The sequence below is a fragment of the Falco biarmicus genome, chromosome 9 (genome assembly GCF_023638135.1).
Source record: "Falco biarmicus isolate bFalBia1 chromosome 9, bFalBia1.pri, whole genome shotgun sequence".
Lineage (NCBI taxonomy): Eukaryota > Metazoa > Chordata > Aves > Falconiformes > Falconidae > Falco > Falco biarmicus.
In genome coordinates, this window is record NC_079296.1 from 51,690,473 (window position 1) to 51,710,642 (window position 20,170).

General features: G+C 43.8%; 1 protein-coding gene and 1 long non-coding RNA gene across 2 annotated transcripts in view; one reads left to right on the forward strand and one right to left on the reverse strand.

Moving 5' to 3' along the window:
* The window catches only part of CPXM2 (carboxypeptidase X, M14 family member 2), a 79,210-nt gene extending 76,701 nt beyond the window's left edge, over window positions 1–2,509 (reverse strand). Inside the window, exon 1 of the mRNA XM_056351975.1 lies at window positions 1,798–2,509. Coding sequence (XP_056207950.1) covers window positions 1,798–2,125 — 328 coding nt within the window. The 5' untranslated portion in view covers window positions 2,126–2,509. The remainder of the gene's footprint in view (window positions 1–1,797) is intronic.
* LOC130155049 (uncharacterized) overlaps window positions 2,317–20,170 on the forward strand; it is a 41,135-nt gene continuing 23,281 nt past the window's right edge. The window contains exons 1-3 of the long non-coding RNA XR_008823910.1: window positions 2,317–2,417; window positions 4,968–5,256; window positions 13,653–13,800. This is a non-coding gene — a long non-coding RNA (uncharacterized LOC130155049). The remainder of the gene's footprint in view (window positions 2,418–4,967; window positions 5,257–13,652; window positions 13,801–20,170) is intronic.

Below are 20,170 nucleotides of genomic sequence, written 5' to 3' on the forward strand. Positions count from 1 at the left end.
CCCCCTGCCCCTCCCCCCAGCCCAGGCTGCTCCCAGCCCCATCCAGCCTGGCCTTGAGCACTGCCAGGGATGGGGCACCCACAGCTGCTCTGGGCAGCCTGGGCCAGCGCCTCGCCGCCCTCACGGGGAACAATTTCTGCCTCACAGCTCATCTACATCTCCCCTCTTTCAGGTTACTTTATCATTTATCTTTATTTGTAAAGATAGATGAGCATTGCTCTCACAGGGTGGATGCTATCCTCATTGCTGTCATGTTTGGTAGAGTACGTGTAAAGTCATGGTGCCGGGGAAATTGGGAAAAAGCACCCATGAAAGTTAAAGCAGAGTTGAACTGCAGAAGACCCCACCACAGGCTGGAAACATGTATTGTCTCCACCGCGTTGAAGAAGAAGCCTGGTACCTAGTTAGGTAGCTTTAAAATACATGTGTTGCCCCTGGTTAGACACTAAATCTAATAAGCCAGTCCTTGAGATGGTCCAGGCAGTATTGTCTGCTTGGGAAGCTGCTGCCTGGCTGCTGGCCATGGAGGGAGCCACGGGCACAGATGTCTCGTGTCTCTGCTCCCCCGCACAAGGTATATTTGCTGTCATCCTTGACTTCTGCTGTGAGTTACACTGGCAATCTAAACTGCCTGCCCCATAAACTGTTTTCCAGATTTCAGAAATAGTATTTTCTTATCACTGTTATTATCAAAGCTTGTATCTTGGCTAACCAAAGTCTAATTAATTTCTCTTAGTGTTAACATTCAATAGAAAATATTTTGTTTTCTAACTGCTACATGTAACTGGGAAAAGTTAAAGCCACTCTACAACCCTTGATCCTCTGTTTTGCTGTATGCGTGTATTAATGGCTCTAAATTGCAAACTTTGTGCCATATGCTCCAGCTGTTAACATTAAAAATTAACCTTCTGAAGTAAAGGGGAGTTCATCTGTAGGGGAGTAGGATTTGGCCCCAAATTTTACAACTCTAAAGTTCATGGGCCAAACTGTCTCTGAAGTAAACCAGTAAAGTACCTGCCATACTTTTGGGAAACACGTAATATTACTTTTCTTTCAGGGTGGTGTAATTAGCTTTTAATGGGAGCAACTGGATGGTAAAAGCTGATCAAGTCTCTGCCGACTTTAACAATTGCATATTTTCATGCAATCCAAAGCAGAAAATAGAAAATGGAATTAAGGGTGGCCTTTTTTTTTTTTATTATAAGGCATCTTTGTTACTGTTTACTTTCTTGGTTTTACAGGTCAATAATTAAACTGAGCTTGTTATGGCTTAGTCTTTTACAGGAAGATCTTTGTTTACATATCTTCCTCTGGAGAGCTTTGAAGTGAAATCTCAAAGAAATTCACAGGTTTATAAGTAAAATTAATTCAGAAACATCTCTTAGATTAAAATGACAATGCAAAAAGTAAGGTGTCACAATATACAATCAGCTTTTAATATGAAATCTGTCTCTCTTTCTTTTGCTTATAGAACAGCAGCATTAACAACAAGCCAGTTGTCAAGTGTAATTAAGAAGGAAAAGTCCATATCCTAGCAAGAGTGCAGCACAGTTAATACATTACCACTCTGAAATCTCTTTACTTGATGAGGAAAGGGTTAAAAAGCCTATAAAAGTTCGGTAGATCTGTTCTGTGGGATATAAAAAAATTAATGTGTTGTCATCATCATCACCATGAGAACATTTAATGTTATTATTACCAAGACTGCCATTAACTGGATATTCATTAATGCTAAAAGTCACAGTCAGCATGAGATTCAACAGACTCCAAGCTCTGGAGGAGGAGGTGGAAAGTTACCTGGTGGAGTTTCAAGAATAGATTTTCCTTTTTTGTTGCTTTTCTTCGGTTTTAACTCTTTCCTGCTCGGTTTGAACCCTGGGTGCTCCTCTGTCTCTGCAGCACGGATAGGTCCTTCCTCTCCGGGTTGCTCCGTGAAAGGAAAAAGCTCTTCACCGGGATATGGAAAGGAATAATAATGATCCCTGTTGCTAATCTCCTGCAGGTAATAATCCTGATCGTCCATGGGTGCAGCCTGGGACACATCCCCCAGCAATGCCAGCTCAAAGGCGCAGAGAGCGAGGCAGAGTTGAGAAGGACATGAGCCTTTCCTGCTACGGGCAATCATCGTTTGCTTTTGCAGAAATCTCCTCTGCAAGTCCCAGAACTTTATTTGTAGATGGGGAAAACGGAGAACCCTGGCAGCTGGCAACCCCCCCTCCCAGCCCCCAGAGACACAGAGGGCTAAAGGAGCCTGCCTGTGAAAAGTGCCTCCGCTTTGGGCTAGTTTTGCAAAAGTTGCGAGGAGCGCAGCGGGACGGAGGGCTGTGGAGGGAGGGGGCAGGACGGGGATGCATGTGATCGTCAGGCTTACCAGCCAGACAGACGGACAAGCGCTCCGCTCCGCCGGCGTTTGGCAGGTGGGATCTCCAGCGCGGTTAGCTTGCTGCTTTTCCTCTCCTGCCTCTCTTGCTTCTTTTAATCTTTTTTCATTATTACTGCTGCTTTCTTCCCAAACCAGAGTTACAAGACGGTTTCAGCTAAATCCCCTAACAGTTTCCTTAGCCTTCCCGCATGCAGTGGATCGAAGGGAGCATTTATTCAAAGAAAAGTAAACTTGGCAGCCCGCCTTTGCCTCCCAGCCTGTATGCAAAAGTGTTTTCATCCCCCAGATGATGCTGTGCAGATGGGGGTGGGCACACAGAGCCGGAGATGAACCCTGCCTGCAGCTGGCAGACTTCATCTGCCTGTACTTTGACCCTGGGCATACAGGAGGATAAGTGTGATGTGGGTCTGTGGCAAAGAATCCTCATTCCATACATGCTGTGCTATATTCCCTTTCATGGTGTTTTGTTTTTTTTTTAGCTTTTACAAACCTAGGATACCCCTCCAACACCTATCTCAGCCTCCCTTGTTTATTTTAGTTTATAGATGTGTAACTTATATATAGCTTATATATAATTTATATTACTTTATATAGACATTTGTGTGTATATATATTTTTTGTATATATATACACATATAAGTTATCGATAAGTAATATAACTCAACACATACCTTGTGCCAATTTATAAGAGGCTTCTCCTGGGCCATATGGGAGCTCCTTGGACTCAGCCTAGCTGAAAACCAGAAAGGACATGTTTCATCAGTGGCCCTTTTTCCCATTCTTTTTGGAATGATCCTGACTTTTGTTCTCTCTGAAACGTCTTCTAAACAGATTAGGACGCGTTGTGCTAGCAGCTGCACACATGCAACCCAGTGTCATTAATGGAATCAATTTGTCTCAGAATAAAATCTTATCTTTCATCTTTTTCATAGCTCTAAAATAACCTTCAGTGCTGAAGGAAATGTGCAGCAGTTGGCTCATGAAATATGAATCCTTATTCCTGTGTTGAAAATACCAGCTTATATTTTCATCATGTATATTGTATTTCTTGACATTGTCCAGTCAGCTAGGAGAAAGCATAATGTGTTGCCCTGCTCGTTATTCTGCCTTTGCAATCACACTTAATATGTGTTTCTCATAACTTTAATACCATAATAAGCATAGTTTCCTATCTCAGTACCTGTGCCTTTTGGTATATTTGGTTTCCAGACTGTGGGCGATTCAGTCCCCAATATTTAATGATCATCCTTGCTTTCTTAGTTGCTATCCCAAAAGCAATTTAGCAATTATATTGTGTCTTTTGTCATTCCTTTTAGACAAATGAAAATATGCTTTCACTAGCAATTCCATTTTTATTTTCCATTTTTACAATTTTTAAAATCCCAAAACTGTGCTTTTTCTATTTTAAATATAGGAATTTTCATTTTCTAAAACAAGAATAAAATATACTTTGATTTTTTTTTTACTGTTTTACTGAATTATATATATATATAATTTCATTTTTATTTGATGAAAAACTGCTTCCCATGTAACTTTTCAGATAGTTTTATCTGGAATAGATGGCTTTGTTACCTTGAGCACACAGTGTGCAGTGACTGGGTGGAGTGTGGGAGCTAAGACCTACTGGATATGGGTGTGAAACAGGCTTCTTGTTCTCTGCATTCAGTGGCAGGCTGAATATCCTGGATATCCCGTCTTAGCGATTTCACAGATGTTCTGACTTCATTTTCCCTTTCCAAAGTATCCAGTCCTCTCCTCCCTTGGTCCTAACTTCTGAGGACAGAGCACAAGCTACAGAAAATGTGTACAGTTTTGTTACCATTTGCAGCACAGTCACTTTTTACAAATGTTGTAGACATTCATGTACCTAGGGAAGTAATAAATAGACTGTTCCATGACATCATTAATGACCTATTTTTTCAATAACTAAAGGAGCTTTAGCTGCAAATTATTATTTCACTCATTGCAGTGGTCGAAGAAGGATACATAGAAATAGAAGAGGATTTACCTTTCTGACCATAACAAGAAGGATTTTCATAAAATACAGAGTTAAGCATATGTTAATTAAAGACCTGAGGAATGCAGTTTGGGGGGTATTTTACATTATTTGCTTTTATCAACTTTACATGTGTAAGTTACAATAATGTATGTAAACATCATCTATTTTCTCTCCCATACAATACCTTTTTCTTTAAAGGGACAACTGTGTGGGCTTTTTATTTTTAATTTATCATATATAACAATGTGTCATATTGAATTTGGACCACTTTAATAGGTGAGTATGCATAGGAGCTGTATATATGTAAATGCATGACTATAATATAGCAGCAAAAATCTTCTGCCGATATCAGACCTGTCCTTATTTAAGACCTAAAAAAATACATTTAAATGACACAAATATCCACCCAGATGTTACCCAGATCACCCATCACAATACCTTATTGTCCATGTATCCAGCAATTCATTGCTGTATGTTCATGTTAAGTGAGGTGTTGGTGATAAAATTAGGGGGCAAATCATGCTCCAGCAGCGTTTTGTCTCATTCTTTCATCTTGCCCCTAATAATTTCTGAATTTGCTGGCAGATTACAAGTGGATGCATCAAAGCAGCAAATATCTCAGTGAAGTTTCTAGTCATTGCAGTTAGCTGAGTGTCCCTGCAAGGGCCTCCTCACCAAGTGATCTGAGCTAAAAGGCTACCACGTGAGCTTGTGTGTTGGTGGAAGTGGGGGAAGCTCAAGCATGCCTTTGGGGACACCCGAGCCAGGAGAGGCTTGGTGAGCAGTTTGTGGTCAGCCATGAGGATGTACCCAGCAGGACACAGCGAGGGACTTGAGGACCAGCAGCTTTGCTTGCACACCTCCACTTTTGCAGGTAAGACTTTTTCAGAACTTCAAGCAGTGCCGTGCCCGCTTCTGCAGTCGCCACAATTAACTCTTTTCACTCTGTGTGTACCTACCTTAAGAAAGATTCATTGACCCAAACATACCTATCAATATCTATTCCTAGGTCTTGACTTGTGTCAATAACCAGCTTCCCTACTTTTATTTTGCTTCAATTTTAATACTTCCTGCGGGTGTGGGTACGGATGCACTGCTGCTCCTTCCAGACTCCTCTCTGGTTTTGAGTTGTGCATGCATCCAGCCAGCTGGTACCACACAAAAATCTGTCTCTGGGCAGAATTTTGGTCTTCCTCCCTCTAAGATGTTTTTACCAATTTTTTCCCCTCTTTCAGCATACATACAACTTACAGGAAAGAAGGTGTTTTTTCTTCTTAGACTGGCATGGGAGTATTAAGTTCACTGAAGGCTCAGATGTTTTGTGCCTAAGGGCTGCTCCTTATTTTTGCCTATGAAGTGTCGTGATAGCTTTTAAAAGCTTGCATTCGATGTGGGAGGAGATAAAGCTAACTAATATTTTTGCAGAACAACTGTAACCAGCATTATCATCTCCTCCTGGATCGATGCCAGTGATAATGTGTAAGTCATTCTACCATTTGCTTTAAATCTTTGCCCTGCTGAAGTGAAACACAACATGCTGTTATCTGCAAACAAGCAGAGCTTTCCCCCTCTGTTCCCAAGAAGTATTTATTTGAAAGATGAAGGTTTACCCTCTAAGCTGAGTTAACACTTCTCAGGCAGCGTATTTTGAGCCACTTCCAACAACATCCCTGGAAAAAAAAGGCACTCCCCTTCACCCCTAGCTGCAGGCAAAAAGTTATCTTTAGCCTGGTCAGTCCCCATGTCACCCCTGAGCTGGAGACACTCAGGTGCCAGCAGTGGAAGAGCACAACTAAGCCACCCTTTCCTGCCCTTCTTATGCATCAAGATGGTGTTTCCCAGCTCTTATTTCACATATACTGTTCTGACATTATATAGCTTTTGTGGAACTAGCAGTTTCTGTTTGGGAGAACTGGGCTTTCTGTGTTGCGTGTTTCCCCTCCCACCTCTGCAGCCTTGTTTCTCCTTATCCGGTTGTCAACAATCATAATTTCATGAAGTTGCTGAGATGAGCAGCTCTGGTCTCAAAGGGGGGAAAGGATCTTTGCACAGAACTTAGCAGGGTTCATTGAAAAAGTTTTAAACTATATTGGAAGGGGGAAAGGGATAAACCCAGGCTTACTAGAGGTAAGCCTGGGGGTGGCATGCCGATGCTTGAGGGACTGTGAGGTCTTTCGGTCTGCTGTCTCAGTGGAAGTAGGGGATGGAGATCCATGTGCAGCAAAGATGCAAGGGTTATTGATGTGTTAGAAACCATGGAAGCCCTGAGAAGAGTCACACAGGAATTAGGGCTTGTGCCCCAAAAGGTGTTGGGATCAATTGCCCAACTGAAGTGCATCTACAACAACACGGCATAGGCAGCAAACAGGAGTAGATGGAGACCATCGTGGAACAGGAAAACTATGGGATAATTGCTGTCACAGAAATGTGGTAGCATGACTCACGCAGCTGGAGTGCTGCAACGGATGGCTGTAAGCTCTTCAGAAAGGGTAGGCAAGGAAGGAGAGGTGGTGGGGTCACCCTGTATGTTAGGGAGTGTTTTGATTGTCTAGAGCTTAACGATGGTGATGACAGGGTTGAGTGTTTATGGGTAAGAATCAGTGGGAAGGCCAACAAGGCAGATAGCCTCCCACCAGGGTATTACAGACTACCTAACCAGGATGAAGTGGCAGATGAAAAATTCTAGAAGCAGCTGGGAGAAGTCTCATAATCATTAGCCCTTGTTCTCATGGGGAACTCAACTTGCCAGACATCCACTGGAAATAGAACCCAGCGGGGAGGAGGCAGCCGAGGGGTTCCTGGGGTGTGCAGCAGGGAACCCCCCGACAGCCAATCAGTGCCAGCCAGGGAAGGTGCCCGCTGGACCTGCGGTGTGGGGACAGGGAAGGACCTGTGGGTGCCTGTGATGGCTGCGGGCCACTTTGGGCACAGGGATATGAAATGATCAAGGGTTTGGTTCTGGGAGAAGCAAGAAGGAGGGTCAGCAAAACTGTGCCTTGGGCTCCTGGAGGGCCGGCTGTGGCTGGCTGAGGGGCCAGGCTGGCAGAGCCCCTTGTGAGGCAGTCCTGGGGGGCACAGGGCACCTGGAGGGCTGGGTGGTCTTCCAGATGGAAACCTTCCAGGTGCGGGAGCATCCCATCCCCCTGTGCCGGCGGGGAAGGAGGCTGGGCTGGCTGAACGGAGAGCTTTGGCTGGAGCTCCAGGAAAAAGGAGAGTTTATGGCCTTTGGAAGAAGGTGTAGGCCACTTGGGGGGACTACAAGGAGAGGTTATGCAGGGAGAAATTAGAAGGGCCAAAACCCAGCTAGAACTTAATCTGGCTACTAAGAGACAATAAAAGACAATTTTAAAAAGTTTCTATAAATACATTAGCAGCCAAAGGAGGCCTAAGAAGGATCTCCATCCTTTATTGGAAGTGGAGGGGAAACCGTGACAAAGGATGAGGAAAAGGCTGAGGTACTAAGTACTACTTTGCCTCAGTCTATAAAAGTTAAACCCGGTCATTCTCAGGGTACCCAGCCCCTGAGCTGGAAGACAGGGATGGGGAGCAGCGTGAAGCCCCCACAACCCCAAGGGAAATGGTCAGTGACCTGCTCCACCACTGAGACACACACCATCCATGGGGCTGGATGGGATCCACCCGAGGGCACGGAGGGAGCTGGCGGCAGCGCTCACCGAGCCGCTCTCCATCATTTATCATTGTCCCGTCCTGGCTGAGCGGGGGGCCCAGCTGGCTGGGAGTTACCAAACGTGACGCCCGTCTACAGGAGGGGCTGGAGGAGGATCGGGGCACTACAGCCCTGCCAGCCTGGCCTCGGTGCCGGGGAAGGTTACGGAGCAGCTCATCCCGAGTGCCATCACACGGCACGTACGGGACAACCGGGGGATCAGGCCCAGCCAGCGTGGGTTTGTGAATGGCAGGTCCTGCTCGACTGACCTGACCCCCTCCTGTGACAAGGTGACCTGCTTGGTGGATGAGGGAAAGGCCGTGCATGTTGTCTGCCGAGGCGTGAGCCAAGCCATTGACCATTCCCCACCGCATCTCCTGGAGGAGCTGGCTGCTCCTGGCGGGGGCAGGTGTCCCCCTCACTGGGTACAAGCCTGGTGGGTGGCCAGGCCCAGAGCGTGGTGGTGACAGGAGTCACCCCCCGCCGGCGGCCGTCACACGTGGTGCTCCCCAGGGCTCGGCGCTGGGGCCGGCTCTGTTTAATCTCCTGATCGATGACCCGGGTGAGGGGATCGAGTGCCCCCTCAGTCAGGTTCCGGCCCACACGCAGCCGGGGGGAGCGCTGACCTGCTGGGGGGCAGGGGGCTGCAGAGGGACCTGGGCAGGCCGGGCCGAGGGGCCGAGGCCACCGGTGTGAGGGTCACCCCGGGTCCGTGCCGGGCCCTGCCCCTGGGGCACAGCCGCCCCCGGCAGCCGCGGGCTGGGGCAGGGGCTGGGAGCTGCCCGGCGGGAAAGGGGCTGGGGGGCTGGGCAGCAGCGGCTGGGCATGAGCCCCCCGTGTGCCCAGGGGGCCGAGAAGGCCAGCAGCACCCTGGCTGGTAGCCGAAGCAGCGTGGCCAGCAGGGCCAGGGCAGCGCCCGTCCCCCTGCGCTGGGCACTGGCCAGGCCGCCCCTCGAAGCCGGGCTCAGCTCTGGGCCCCTCACTCCCAGACAGACCCTGAGGGGCCGCAGCGTGTCCAGAGCCGGGCAGGGGGCTGGGCAGGGGGCTGGGGCACAGGGCTGGTGGGCAGCGGCTGGGGGAGCTGGGGGGGCTCAGCCTGCAGAAAAGGGGGCTCGGGGGGCCCTGATGGCTCTCAGCTCCCTGGCAGGGGCTGTGGGCAGGGGGGGTCGGTCTCTGCTCCCAGGGAACCAGCCACAGGACAAGAGGGAACGGCCTCGAGTTGCGCCAGGGGAGGGTTAGGTTGGGTGGCAGGGAAAGTCCTTCTTCACCAAAAGGGTGGGCAAGCCCTGGCACAGGCTGCCCAGGGAGCTGGTGGGGTCACCAGCCCTGGAGGTGTCTAAAAGGTGTGTAGGTGTGGCAGTTAGGGACACAGGTTAGCGGTGGCCTTGGCAGTGGTGTTTAACAGTTGGACTTGATGATCTTAAAGGTCTTTTCCAACCTAAATGACTCTACGATTCTATGAAGTTCAGATTCAGGACTGCATTCTTACTGAAGAGAGGTAGAGTTGTACATGTAAGTGAAGACCTTTTCCAAGATCTTTTTTTTTTTTCATACTACACAATCAATGATCACATGTTTGTGCTTAATTCTACTTCACACTGCTTCGTGACTCCTGCAACTTCTCCTTTGGAATATGTGCATCATTTTTTTAATTGGAGAAAATCTTTGTGGTTGGAAAGAAAAGATGAAAAAATAAGCATCCCTCTTTCATTGCCATTCCACGGTAACTTTCTGAGGTAGCACATAAGGTTTCTATATGTCTTGGCATCAAAACAACACTAAAAATAACTTTCCGTCTGAACACCAGTAAAGTTTCTGTTCCTTTGTACTTCAGATCTGTAGTAAATCATGGAGCACAGGAGCAAGAAAATTGAATTACACTTTTTAAGCAGTCATTTTCTTTTCCACATAAAGCGTTTACCCCTGCTGTCAACAAGTTCAAACCATCTCAGAGGAAATGGAAACCTAAAACTGACATTTGGAAATACAAAGTAAACTGCATTTAACATTTATGCATTTCTTGGATGCCTGTTTCTTACATACGTAACAGAGACAGATACTAGCTAGCTGTCCTTCTGCTTGCTTGCACACACTGCATGCATCCTGGGGTATCCAGGCATTTAAAAGCCTATTTGCACTTGTTGATAAGGCAAATGCTTGAAAGAGTGGCTTTTACAGCAAAAATGACAAGAAATGAAAACAAGCTCTCATACTGAGCCATTTTACTGATTTTTAAGAGTCATTTGACTTTAAAGGGAATGTCCTTATTTTACCATGTAAGAGATACCAAAAATTACGGGATCTTAACATTTGTCTCTGAGTATATCAAATAATGATACAAAATATGAGTGAGTCTAACGTATATCCAGTTATGCTCCCTCCTTTGTGAGCAGGCTGCTGTTTCCTTTAGGTAAACAGATTTTAGAATAAACAAATGACAATAATGGAGGTAATAATTTCCTTTAGCAATTGCTTATTTTAACTGGACAGAAATGCAGCATGCATCTTGACTGGGGAAATTACCCCAATGCATTATTCTCTCTAACTTCTCTCATAAGAACAACACTACCTTCAGATAATCATTCAGCATATTGCTTTTGTGCTTGTGTCTGAAGGAGCTCAGATTGCCATGGAAACAAAAGTTCCTTATTCTCCTACACTTCCCTGTGCTATGATATGATTTTCACTATATGAACCATTTTCTTAGCAAGAAAAGGAATTGCGGGATTTTCATGTTTTGGGCATCTCAAACTCAAAATTTTAGGGATGGCTCAGTTCATGGCAGAAGTGTTTTGAATGTGGAGCAGTGACTGCATCCATCATTATTGTTATTTAGGGATAGTTAGATCAGATACATCTGCATCAGTCCATTTCTGCTGGAGAAATGAAAAAGCTCCATGTACTCTTTTTCAGAGTTTTCTTTACTTTTTGCTTCCAGATGAGAAGAAACAGCATTTTAAGAAAGACAGTGTTACCCTGTGACATAAACAAAGCCAACAAAAAGAATTTCTGGCATTTTTGTAAAGAATGCAATAGTTCTTTTTTTTTTCTTTTTTTTTTCTTTTTTTTTTTTTTTTATGATGGGAACAACATTTCTTCATGCCCCAGAATGCCTGTAGATTTTCTGTTGACAACACATTGCCCTGACATTTGGCAGCCACTGCTGGATCAAAGCCAGCAGGATTATCACTAGGAAAGGGACTGAAGAGGCTGCCTTGTGATTACAAAATCTGTAAAGCTAGCAGTACAAAAAGGAGAATTAATAGTAATTTTTTTTCTAATGCTATTTAGTTTTGGTGGATTTATCAGCATTTGAAATACTTCAGGTCTCCATTAGTCAATGATTTAGAGTTTTTTGCACTGTTCAAAAATGGGCAAATTCTATGTGCATTTTGTTTTAACACTAAGACTGAGCCAACATTAAGCCAACAGAGATGACTGGATGACAGTAGTTTATGGAACAGTTGGAGAAAATGGGACGAAATGCCCCCACTGTGCACACAGCCAGGCTGCGGGTGATGTGCGGCTGGAATGTCCCTTTTGGTTTGCTTGTATGAAAACAGCCACTTCTAGCAAATTCTCATGGACATCACCTACCTGCCAACATCTGAATTTCAAAAAGTAATGACTCTCACATTTCAGTCTGGTATTTCCTGGACTAAAATTGCTGTACGTGTGCCATGTGGAGTGTGAGCAGTATGTTTAATGCATCCCAGGCAGCAGCAGGGAAATGCAATGCGGAGTTTGTCTGAAAGCTACTCAAAGGCCATTTTTCTGGGATTTCTTCAATATCCACAGCCTAAGTGTAGCCTGAGAAGTCATGGACAAAAGTCTGGTGGGAACTAAAGGTTCCTGAATATACTACTGAATGTAGTAGTCTCTGTCATGTTAAATGCCAATAAAGTTGGCAAACGCAATGTTGTCAGAGAAGAGCCCTTAAAATGTCTGTGTTTAAGGATTGTGTTTTAAAGACAGAACAGCAAGAACTATTCCTTTCAGAAACAGGTAGTAATCATGGCTGTGATTAATTTGGCTGATAAATACATAATGTGATACTTCTGTATAACTGTGTCTCTGCAGAGCTTATGTCCAAACCCAAACAGATTCAATATAATTTAGTGAAGTTTGATTATTTATTGTTAATGTATTTGTTTGAAGGTGGAAAGAGGTGATTTTGTTTATCTTTTATCTTCATAATCAGATATTTTTGACAATATACTGGAAGTACCTTCCATAATGCATTTGTTTATGAAAACAATGAAAATGCAAGAATTTATAGGAAAGAAAAGCTCTGAAATGAGTTTTCACTTGTCATACAGAAGGCATCAAAGATTCATGTCAGACTTACATTACTGTATATGCCAATATAATTTCACAGCTATGTAATAAACTTGTTTGAACTTGACTTATAGCCATTAAAAAAGGGCTTGTGCCAGCACGTTGGATAAAGTTATTTGAAAGCTGAAGGGATAGGCTTTAAAGACGCAGTGAAGCTTTAAGGTGATGGAGATGTTTACTAATATGTGGTATAACATAAATTACAAAGTTCCACGGAATTATTTTGCCATCTCATATCACAAATGCCCAACTGTTTGAAATGCACTAATATATTTTTCCACTGGGATGGTGAAATTCACCTTGCTTTTTAAAAACTATCTTAAGTATTTAATTTCCAAAAATCATAGAGTAGGCTAGGTTGAAAGGGACCTTTGGGAGACCAGCATTTCCCTTTTTAACCCCCTTTTAATATTAAAGTGTAATATCTCTAAGACAGAGTTTACTTCTCGCGGTGTGGTTGTATATCCTGCTCATGAGATCAGCACTGTTAGAGATATTATTGACTCCCACAGTTATGTCATAAAGAGTAGCATTAACATTTGGGTTACTGAATTTGACTTTTGGAAATACTGAAACTTAGCCAACTACACCCCACAGTGCAGTTCAGATTGGTTTTGCTTGCTTCGTATGGGTTATGGCGAACAGTCCAAGTAAAATACCTTGGCTTCACTTGAGGCCAGATAAGCTTGTTATTTGAGTAGGGAGTAATTTCCAGAAGCATTCATCAGAACTTAAACAGCTTATCTTAGAAATAATGATGATAATAACAATAATAATATTTTTTAAAGGAAATCACTTGTGACTGATAGTAAGAAGAACTGCTGTCTCCTTTGCAACAGTATTGAGACAAGTGAGTTTCGTGGGGTTTTTTTACTGTTACAACTGGATGGATAGCAAAACTGCTACAAAGCAACTTGAAAATTCTCTGGCATTTTTAAGGATGCCGTTATCTGCTGTTATTGCTTATGACCTTCTTTTCCTCTCCTGCCTGTGGTCCCTACATGTTTACCTTGGGATGGGCCCCCTCTTCTTTGGCCATGATGTTGCATGGCATTGACCATAGTGTGTCGGGGGAGAGACTAAGCCCCGAGGGCTGGCAGACCAAGGACCATGCTGCTCCTCCACATAGTGAGGCATTATATAGTTAAGCAGGATCCACAATTTTTCAGTGTCACTTTACCAGATTTTAATAAAAATATTGCTGCTGAGACCTGCCTTCACACTTGTGATTGTGTTCTGATTCGTTGTTCCTTTCTGCTTCTCAGTGGCCACAGTCTCACGGCTCCATTTCATGGGAAATCTCAGAAGATTTGCAGTGGTTTTGGAATGAGATCAGTAGATGACCTGCAAGGCTGGCAACCCAGGGAATGGGACATCTGCAGACCTGAACATTGAGGCTGGCCTGATATTTATGTAGGTATAACACTGCACTGTAATGATCTTCCCTATCTAGTTTCACAGGTGATTTGAAGCCATACTAAATATGATGTTTCTTCTGAATATAAACAAGCATTTCCAAATGCATTCATCATCAGTATTTTATTCACTTTAGACAAAATCCTGGCAGAAACTCACAAGAGGCTCCAGATCATTTGCAGGGAACATTACCAAAGGCCTCTTTGCTAGCAAATGAGGAAAAATGAAAATTTAGTTCCTCTCTCTCCAGAGAACTCCATCATGCACTTACAGACTTTGATTATTTAATGCTGAGTGACAGCTTTAGGTTTTAAGGGTACTTTACTTGTGTTTTAAATGAAATTACAGTCATATGAGGTCATGATGTTTTATAAGTTGTGGAAGCCACTTTCAAACACTCATCTGAAAGCTGTGACTATATAAAAAAAAATGTCACACCCTTCCTATATATCTGGATTATCTCCAACAAATTTAAACTGCCAGGGGTGTTTTAGAAGCATCGTTTTTCCATCCTCACTCCCTCAAACCCCCATAATTTATTTAGGTCTTTGCAAATGCCTGTCCCATTGTGCTGCACTGTCACCAAGCTGTCTGTCCACCCGTCTACCCAGATGTCTGTATATCTGCAGTGGCCTTGTAACTAGTCACACTGGAATCCTTGAAGGGCTTCGTTTGAACTGAATGGAGAAATCAAGACGTCACATAAATTCCCTTCGCATAGTATGAAAATTGGATGAATAGTGAAAACACAGCCAAATTAGTAACCACAGAGATGGAAAACTGCACTGTGAATTTAATGATTTTCTGTTCTATTTAGCTGGCTGATTTCTCAACATACAGCTTCAGACCAACCCAAGCATATGAATCCTTTTGCCAAGCTGGCAATTTGGGGGTGTGAAAGAGAGCCAAAGAAATTCAGTCAGGACAGGGGAGAGGGAGATATGAAGAAAAATTGAACTCACTGTGATGAGCAGGCATAGGAATCAATCAAGTCATTAGAGAAGAGCAGCCATAAGTGTCAATTCATTAAAGAACCATACAGGGTACATAGAGCAGAGATCTAGAAGAAATTACGCTCAGCGTTCTTTCTGCCTGCACATGCTACCTGTACCTCAAGTTCCCCCAGGACACTTGCTGCAAGCTTAGGGTTTTTTCATTATTTCTACATCAGCCTCCCTTTTCCCAAAGGCTGCAAAGGTCCTCCAGTCCCTCTGCCCCCAGTCAAAACAGTGTGTCATAAGTCTCCCCTGAGGGAACATGCACCATCTGTAGAGGGTAGGTACTGCTGCTCTGCTCATGCGAGAGACAACGATGGTCTGAAGCTGCCATTTCTGCACCAACACTTCTGGTGTGTGATTTCCACAGCCCTTGCAAGGCTAACAGGCGGGGAGGGGAGCAGACTGCTGAAAGCTCTTCCTGAGTGAGCTTCCAGACCTGTAGGCAGCACATCACCAAGCGGAAGGGAGTTTTATAGGCACATTTGATTTAAATCACACATATTTGTCTTCAGTGCAGACGAAAAAGGAAACTTCACTCACAATACCTGTCCTACCAATGAGGTCACCATATGTGGAACTTGGGTTGCAGTTAAGGACTTCTGGCTTTTTAACAGCTATGAGTATGTCGTGATTGGTTTCTTAAACTAATATGAATACCGTCTTTGGCAGCAGATCATCTTCTCTGAATTTTTACAATGAGCCGAGCTGTCAGCCACATCTTTCTTTAATCCTAGAGCTGCAATTATTTTGATTCTTGATTCAGTAGGTGCTTTGCTTTGAGACCTTGGTGAGTACCGTTTGAGCACAGTGGGAAAGTCCTTCCCTGTTCTGAGCCACCTGGCAGTCGGTGAACATGGATGAAGGGCTCTGAGCCATGAGGAGGAGAACACTCAGGTAGACATGAGGCTCATCAGTGGTCATCTTCCTTACATGCCTGTACACCTCATCATATGTCTTAGCAATTCACTGCAGGGCACTGCTAGTTATTCAAGACACTCAAGAATCCACTCACACAAACAAAGGCTTTCCCAGCATCAGATTTTCATGTGTGAAATGCTCCGTGTCACGAGCTTTCCCATAGCCACAAGCATCTACTGCCTCCAGGGCCGCACGGTCAACTGTGTCCCAGCAACCTGAGGGCCAGCATGGCAGGGAAGAAGGATGCGATGTGCCTAGAAAATTTTCTTCTGCTATAGCACACTGGTAGTGGAAAATTAGCTTCAAAAGTTTGGATCAGCTGGAGGATCACTTACAGCTACTTTCTACATGATTTGCTTCTAATTGCCATCCATCATACATACCCGACTAATGGATTACAGTGCAGCAACTTTAGCTTCATCTTCCTTTATCTTGGAAAATCTGGGTAATGGTATTAAGTGTATTTTTCCATAAATAATTTGTATGAGGAGGCCAGCCTTGTAATTGCAATGGAAAATATTTGTTTCTTGTTATTTTGCCCAATCATGTGTAAATTCCTCCTGCCTACTTGTCTAAGACTGTCACGAAAGAAGAAAAAAAAAATGCTTAAAAGGCAATGTTGAAAATGCCCTGGAAAGCACCAGAAGCTTAAAACAAAACAGTAGGGTAGAGAAAGGCAAGGCAAGACAGTAAATTCTGGACAGACAGCCAAATTCCACAGATAATCATTAATCTGGAAAAAAACCCTTGCAATTTCTAAGGTTATTGGAAGCATGTATCAGTTACTATTGATTTAGACTTTCTAGTGTTTAAATACTTCTGCATAAATAACATCACCACCACTCATCTACTGCAGCAACAGCACGACAGGCGAACCACGTGCGAGGGTTCTGATGCAAACAGCAACCTCATCCTGCCTGCGACCTGCCGGGAATGTAAAGTCCGCTGGCTGCAGACCTTGTGCAAACATCACTCCCAGCTCTAATTTACAACAATATTCTTTTCAAAAAGCTTTAATGAGATGGTGTTTACAGAGCACCACTTGTGCGTGTGAGCGGTGCCGGGGAGCCCGGCGGCCGGTGGTGCAGCCCGCCCCGGCAGGCAGCCCTGCCGTGCCGAGGCGTGCAGCCAGCCCCGGGCTCCATCAGGCCAAAATTACTTTCTTCAGGCCACATCAATTAATGATCCCCTGAATTTCTCTCTTGATTCCCTTTCACGTAACCCAGTTATTTTGTAGTTTGGTCCTTAATGCTTATGCCATCATTTCATGTGGCTCCTTACGCCATTTATTATGGTGTTGGTGTTCTCCGTGCCTCACATTTTTCCAATAGCTGTTTTTGCTAATAAATCAGGATGAAGCCAGAAGGTTTTATTATCAGCCCAACAGCAATCTACTGAGGTAACACTGCCTTTACAGACAGACATTTCTGCTTGGTCTGTCAGTCTCTTTATTTCCCTTGTCAGAAAATAAATGTCTGTGCTACAAAGAAAGGCTTAAAATGGGACTGTTGTGATTCTGGTCTCTTTGGAGTGGACTGCAATTGTGCTTCTATAAAAAAACCCAACCTATCAAAAACTATTAATGCTGGAGAATCGGAAGTGCATGTTCATCTTTAAACAGATAAGCAGCAATGTTGCGCTCTTTCAAAATCAGATTTAGAACTCAAGAAAGAGGAAAACTTTTTTTCCTCATAGTTTCTCCCTTTGCCCCAGGCGCAGAAGTGCTTCTTGCATATTTTCCCTTTGTCCAGCTTCTTTGCACTAGCAACAACACGTGGTTCAGCCACAAGCACAGAAAGCTGAGGAGTAGCAGAGCTGAGTCTTGCTTTGAACTTTGGCGCTGACCTGCTATGGGAACTGACCACATTGTTTAAACTTTCTGTAACTTCCTTTCTCTGTTTATTCTTCTTAGAAAAAGTGCATTTTTATGTAGCTGATAAGAGCTATTAGCATTATTCACTTTCATGTGCATTTGTATATTGAACACAGACTCAATATTACCAGATAATTTTGGTTTTGGAAATTTATTTTAGGAACTTTAATTAATAAGTAAGTTGACTATAAATGGTGCTCCACCATCCTAACAAGGAGAAACGAAAAAAAATTGTGGCATCTGTTCAAATAGTGTCACCTGGTTGCAGACTCTTCTCCAAACTATTTCTTGAAGAACCTACAACTTGTAAACTACCAACCAGTTTTTCAGGTATCCTGTTTATAAAAGGGAGTGTAAGAGTCTCCCTCCTGCTAAAATGACCTTTGAGGTCTCATCTGTGTAAATTTCCTGGCTAAAATAAAAAATAATCACAGTTTTCAATTGCCACAAAAAAAAAAAATAAAAGGCACAGGTGAGATGTCAGCTATATTAGTAGTTGATTCATATAAAAGACAGTTTCCTTTCCTAAGCAAATGAGGCAAAACTGAATGTTTGTACTTCTCACTGAAATTAGGATATTTCCCTAATGGAAAAATTTGGCATGCAAATTTTTGAGTTATACTCAAAATATAACTTTCTGCATATAACAAGCATGTTGTGTGCATATGCTTTTATAGAAAGGTATAGGATTAGTTGGTTTTATGTGGCTGCTATAAAGTTGTTGAAGTGTAATGTTCTTAAATGTTTAATTACATAACACTGGCTGTATTTTAGATATATATGTAAATTTGTAATTGTAATGTATTGTATGAACGCAATAATAGTGTGTACAATGTAATTGCATGCCCCATATATAATAATGTAATAATACAGATTATTCAGGAACACATCTGTACTATAGTAGGGATGAAGGTGAGAGCACACAGGTTTGCCAGCAAATCACATTATCAAGGCTGGTGTTGAAAGACAGGCTCTTCCATAGACCTCAGGAGAGAGGAGGGGTGGATATCAGAAGGAAAGGGAAGAGAAAGGAAAAGGTTATTTTCTGAAAGCTTCGCAGTTCCTCAGTTTAGGGTTAGTATCACAGGAGGATCACACCTGTCAACTTCTCCTAGGTAGAAGACTTGGTGCCATTTTTTTGGAGGTGCTGGCCACGAATCGCTGACATTTTAGATGTAAGACAGAGCACGAAGCCTTTGCCCAGCCTCAGGAAGAGGTGTTGCAGAGAGAGCCGCCGGCTGCCTGAGCCTGATGGACGGGGTGCCCTGGGCAGCGTGGCTGCTGTCTGCTGGGACGGGCCATGCCGGCTGGGTGCAGAGCAGGCTGACCTCCTTTACAAGTGCTGCTAATGAGGGCTTCAAAATGAGGCCAGGGATTTGGTTTTGTCCAGAACAACGTGCAGCTGATAATGATGTGTAACTTCTTCTTTCTCCACACTTATCATTAATTCAGGCTAATTCTGAAGAATAGGCTCATGATATGGATGGTAAAAATTGTTATAATTGGATATTTAACTCCCTTTACAGAAGCTCAGGGGAGCTGAATGCTCTTTGACAAAAGCAGCAGAAACTCTTAAAAATGTCTGTTGACATTCTCGAAGGCTGATGTCATCGTGCAGCTTTTTCTTAATAAAAGGGTGATATGTGTGGGTGCCTACAGTATTAATTAACTCTTCTTTCTGTGTGGATCTGGATAGTTAATGATTAACACTTTTCACATGATAGTGGTCAGAATGGATTAGCTCAAATTACTCCTGTTACATCTTTTTAAAAAAAGCAGATCATAACACCAAATAAACAGCAGCAATGGCCAAGGCAACCTTTAAGTATAACATGAAATGAAGTCAACACAAATAGTGATCCTAGGTCATTAGTAAGAGGGTGTATGTCCCTCTCTGTGCCGGTAGATGCTGTTTCACATGGTTTCTTGCTTCTTGATTGCATTGATACTTGTTCTAAAAACAACGCCTCCTGTCCAGACCTGTTTGAGTCCCCAGATCCCACCAGCATGTGTCCTGCGACAAGCCCAGGGCTGATGGATTAATTTAAACAGTAAATGTAATTTTTAGAAGATGCCACGAAAATGCTACGGTATCCCCCAGACGGGCAGTGACTCAGCCCAGTGAACAGCCTGGAAACCATGTGAGAATAGCTGCAGGAGTGTGAAACCCTGTCTGCTTGTGATGGCATCCCCGAGAGTGCTGTCTGTCCATCATGATGCCAAGCGTCCAACCGAACCTCGGTGTGTGCTTTGGGGCAGATGTGCTGTGGAGCGTCACTGTCAGTTATTTCAGACCATGCCTGACTATTTCGAGAGCAATTAATGGTGGCAGCTCAGGGTTTGTGCTGTTAAACACCAAGTTTCCATTGTTTTCCTTGTGTTAAGTTAGTTGTGATACACTTTTTCTTTCTTCTTTTTTTTTTTTTTTTCCCTTTCCTCTTCTATTAGTATGTTATTATATACAGCCCTCTGCTCTCTGGGGACCACATGGACATCGGGGGACTGGAGGTCCCCAGGTGCACCAGTCTCACGGATTTTCCCTGAAGTCCATGGGCAACACTGAGCAGCGCGGCATGGT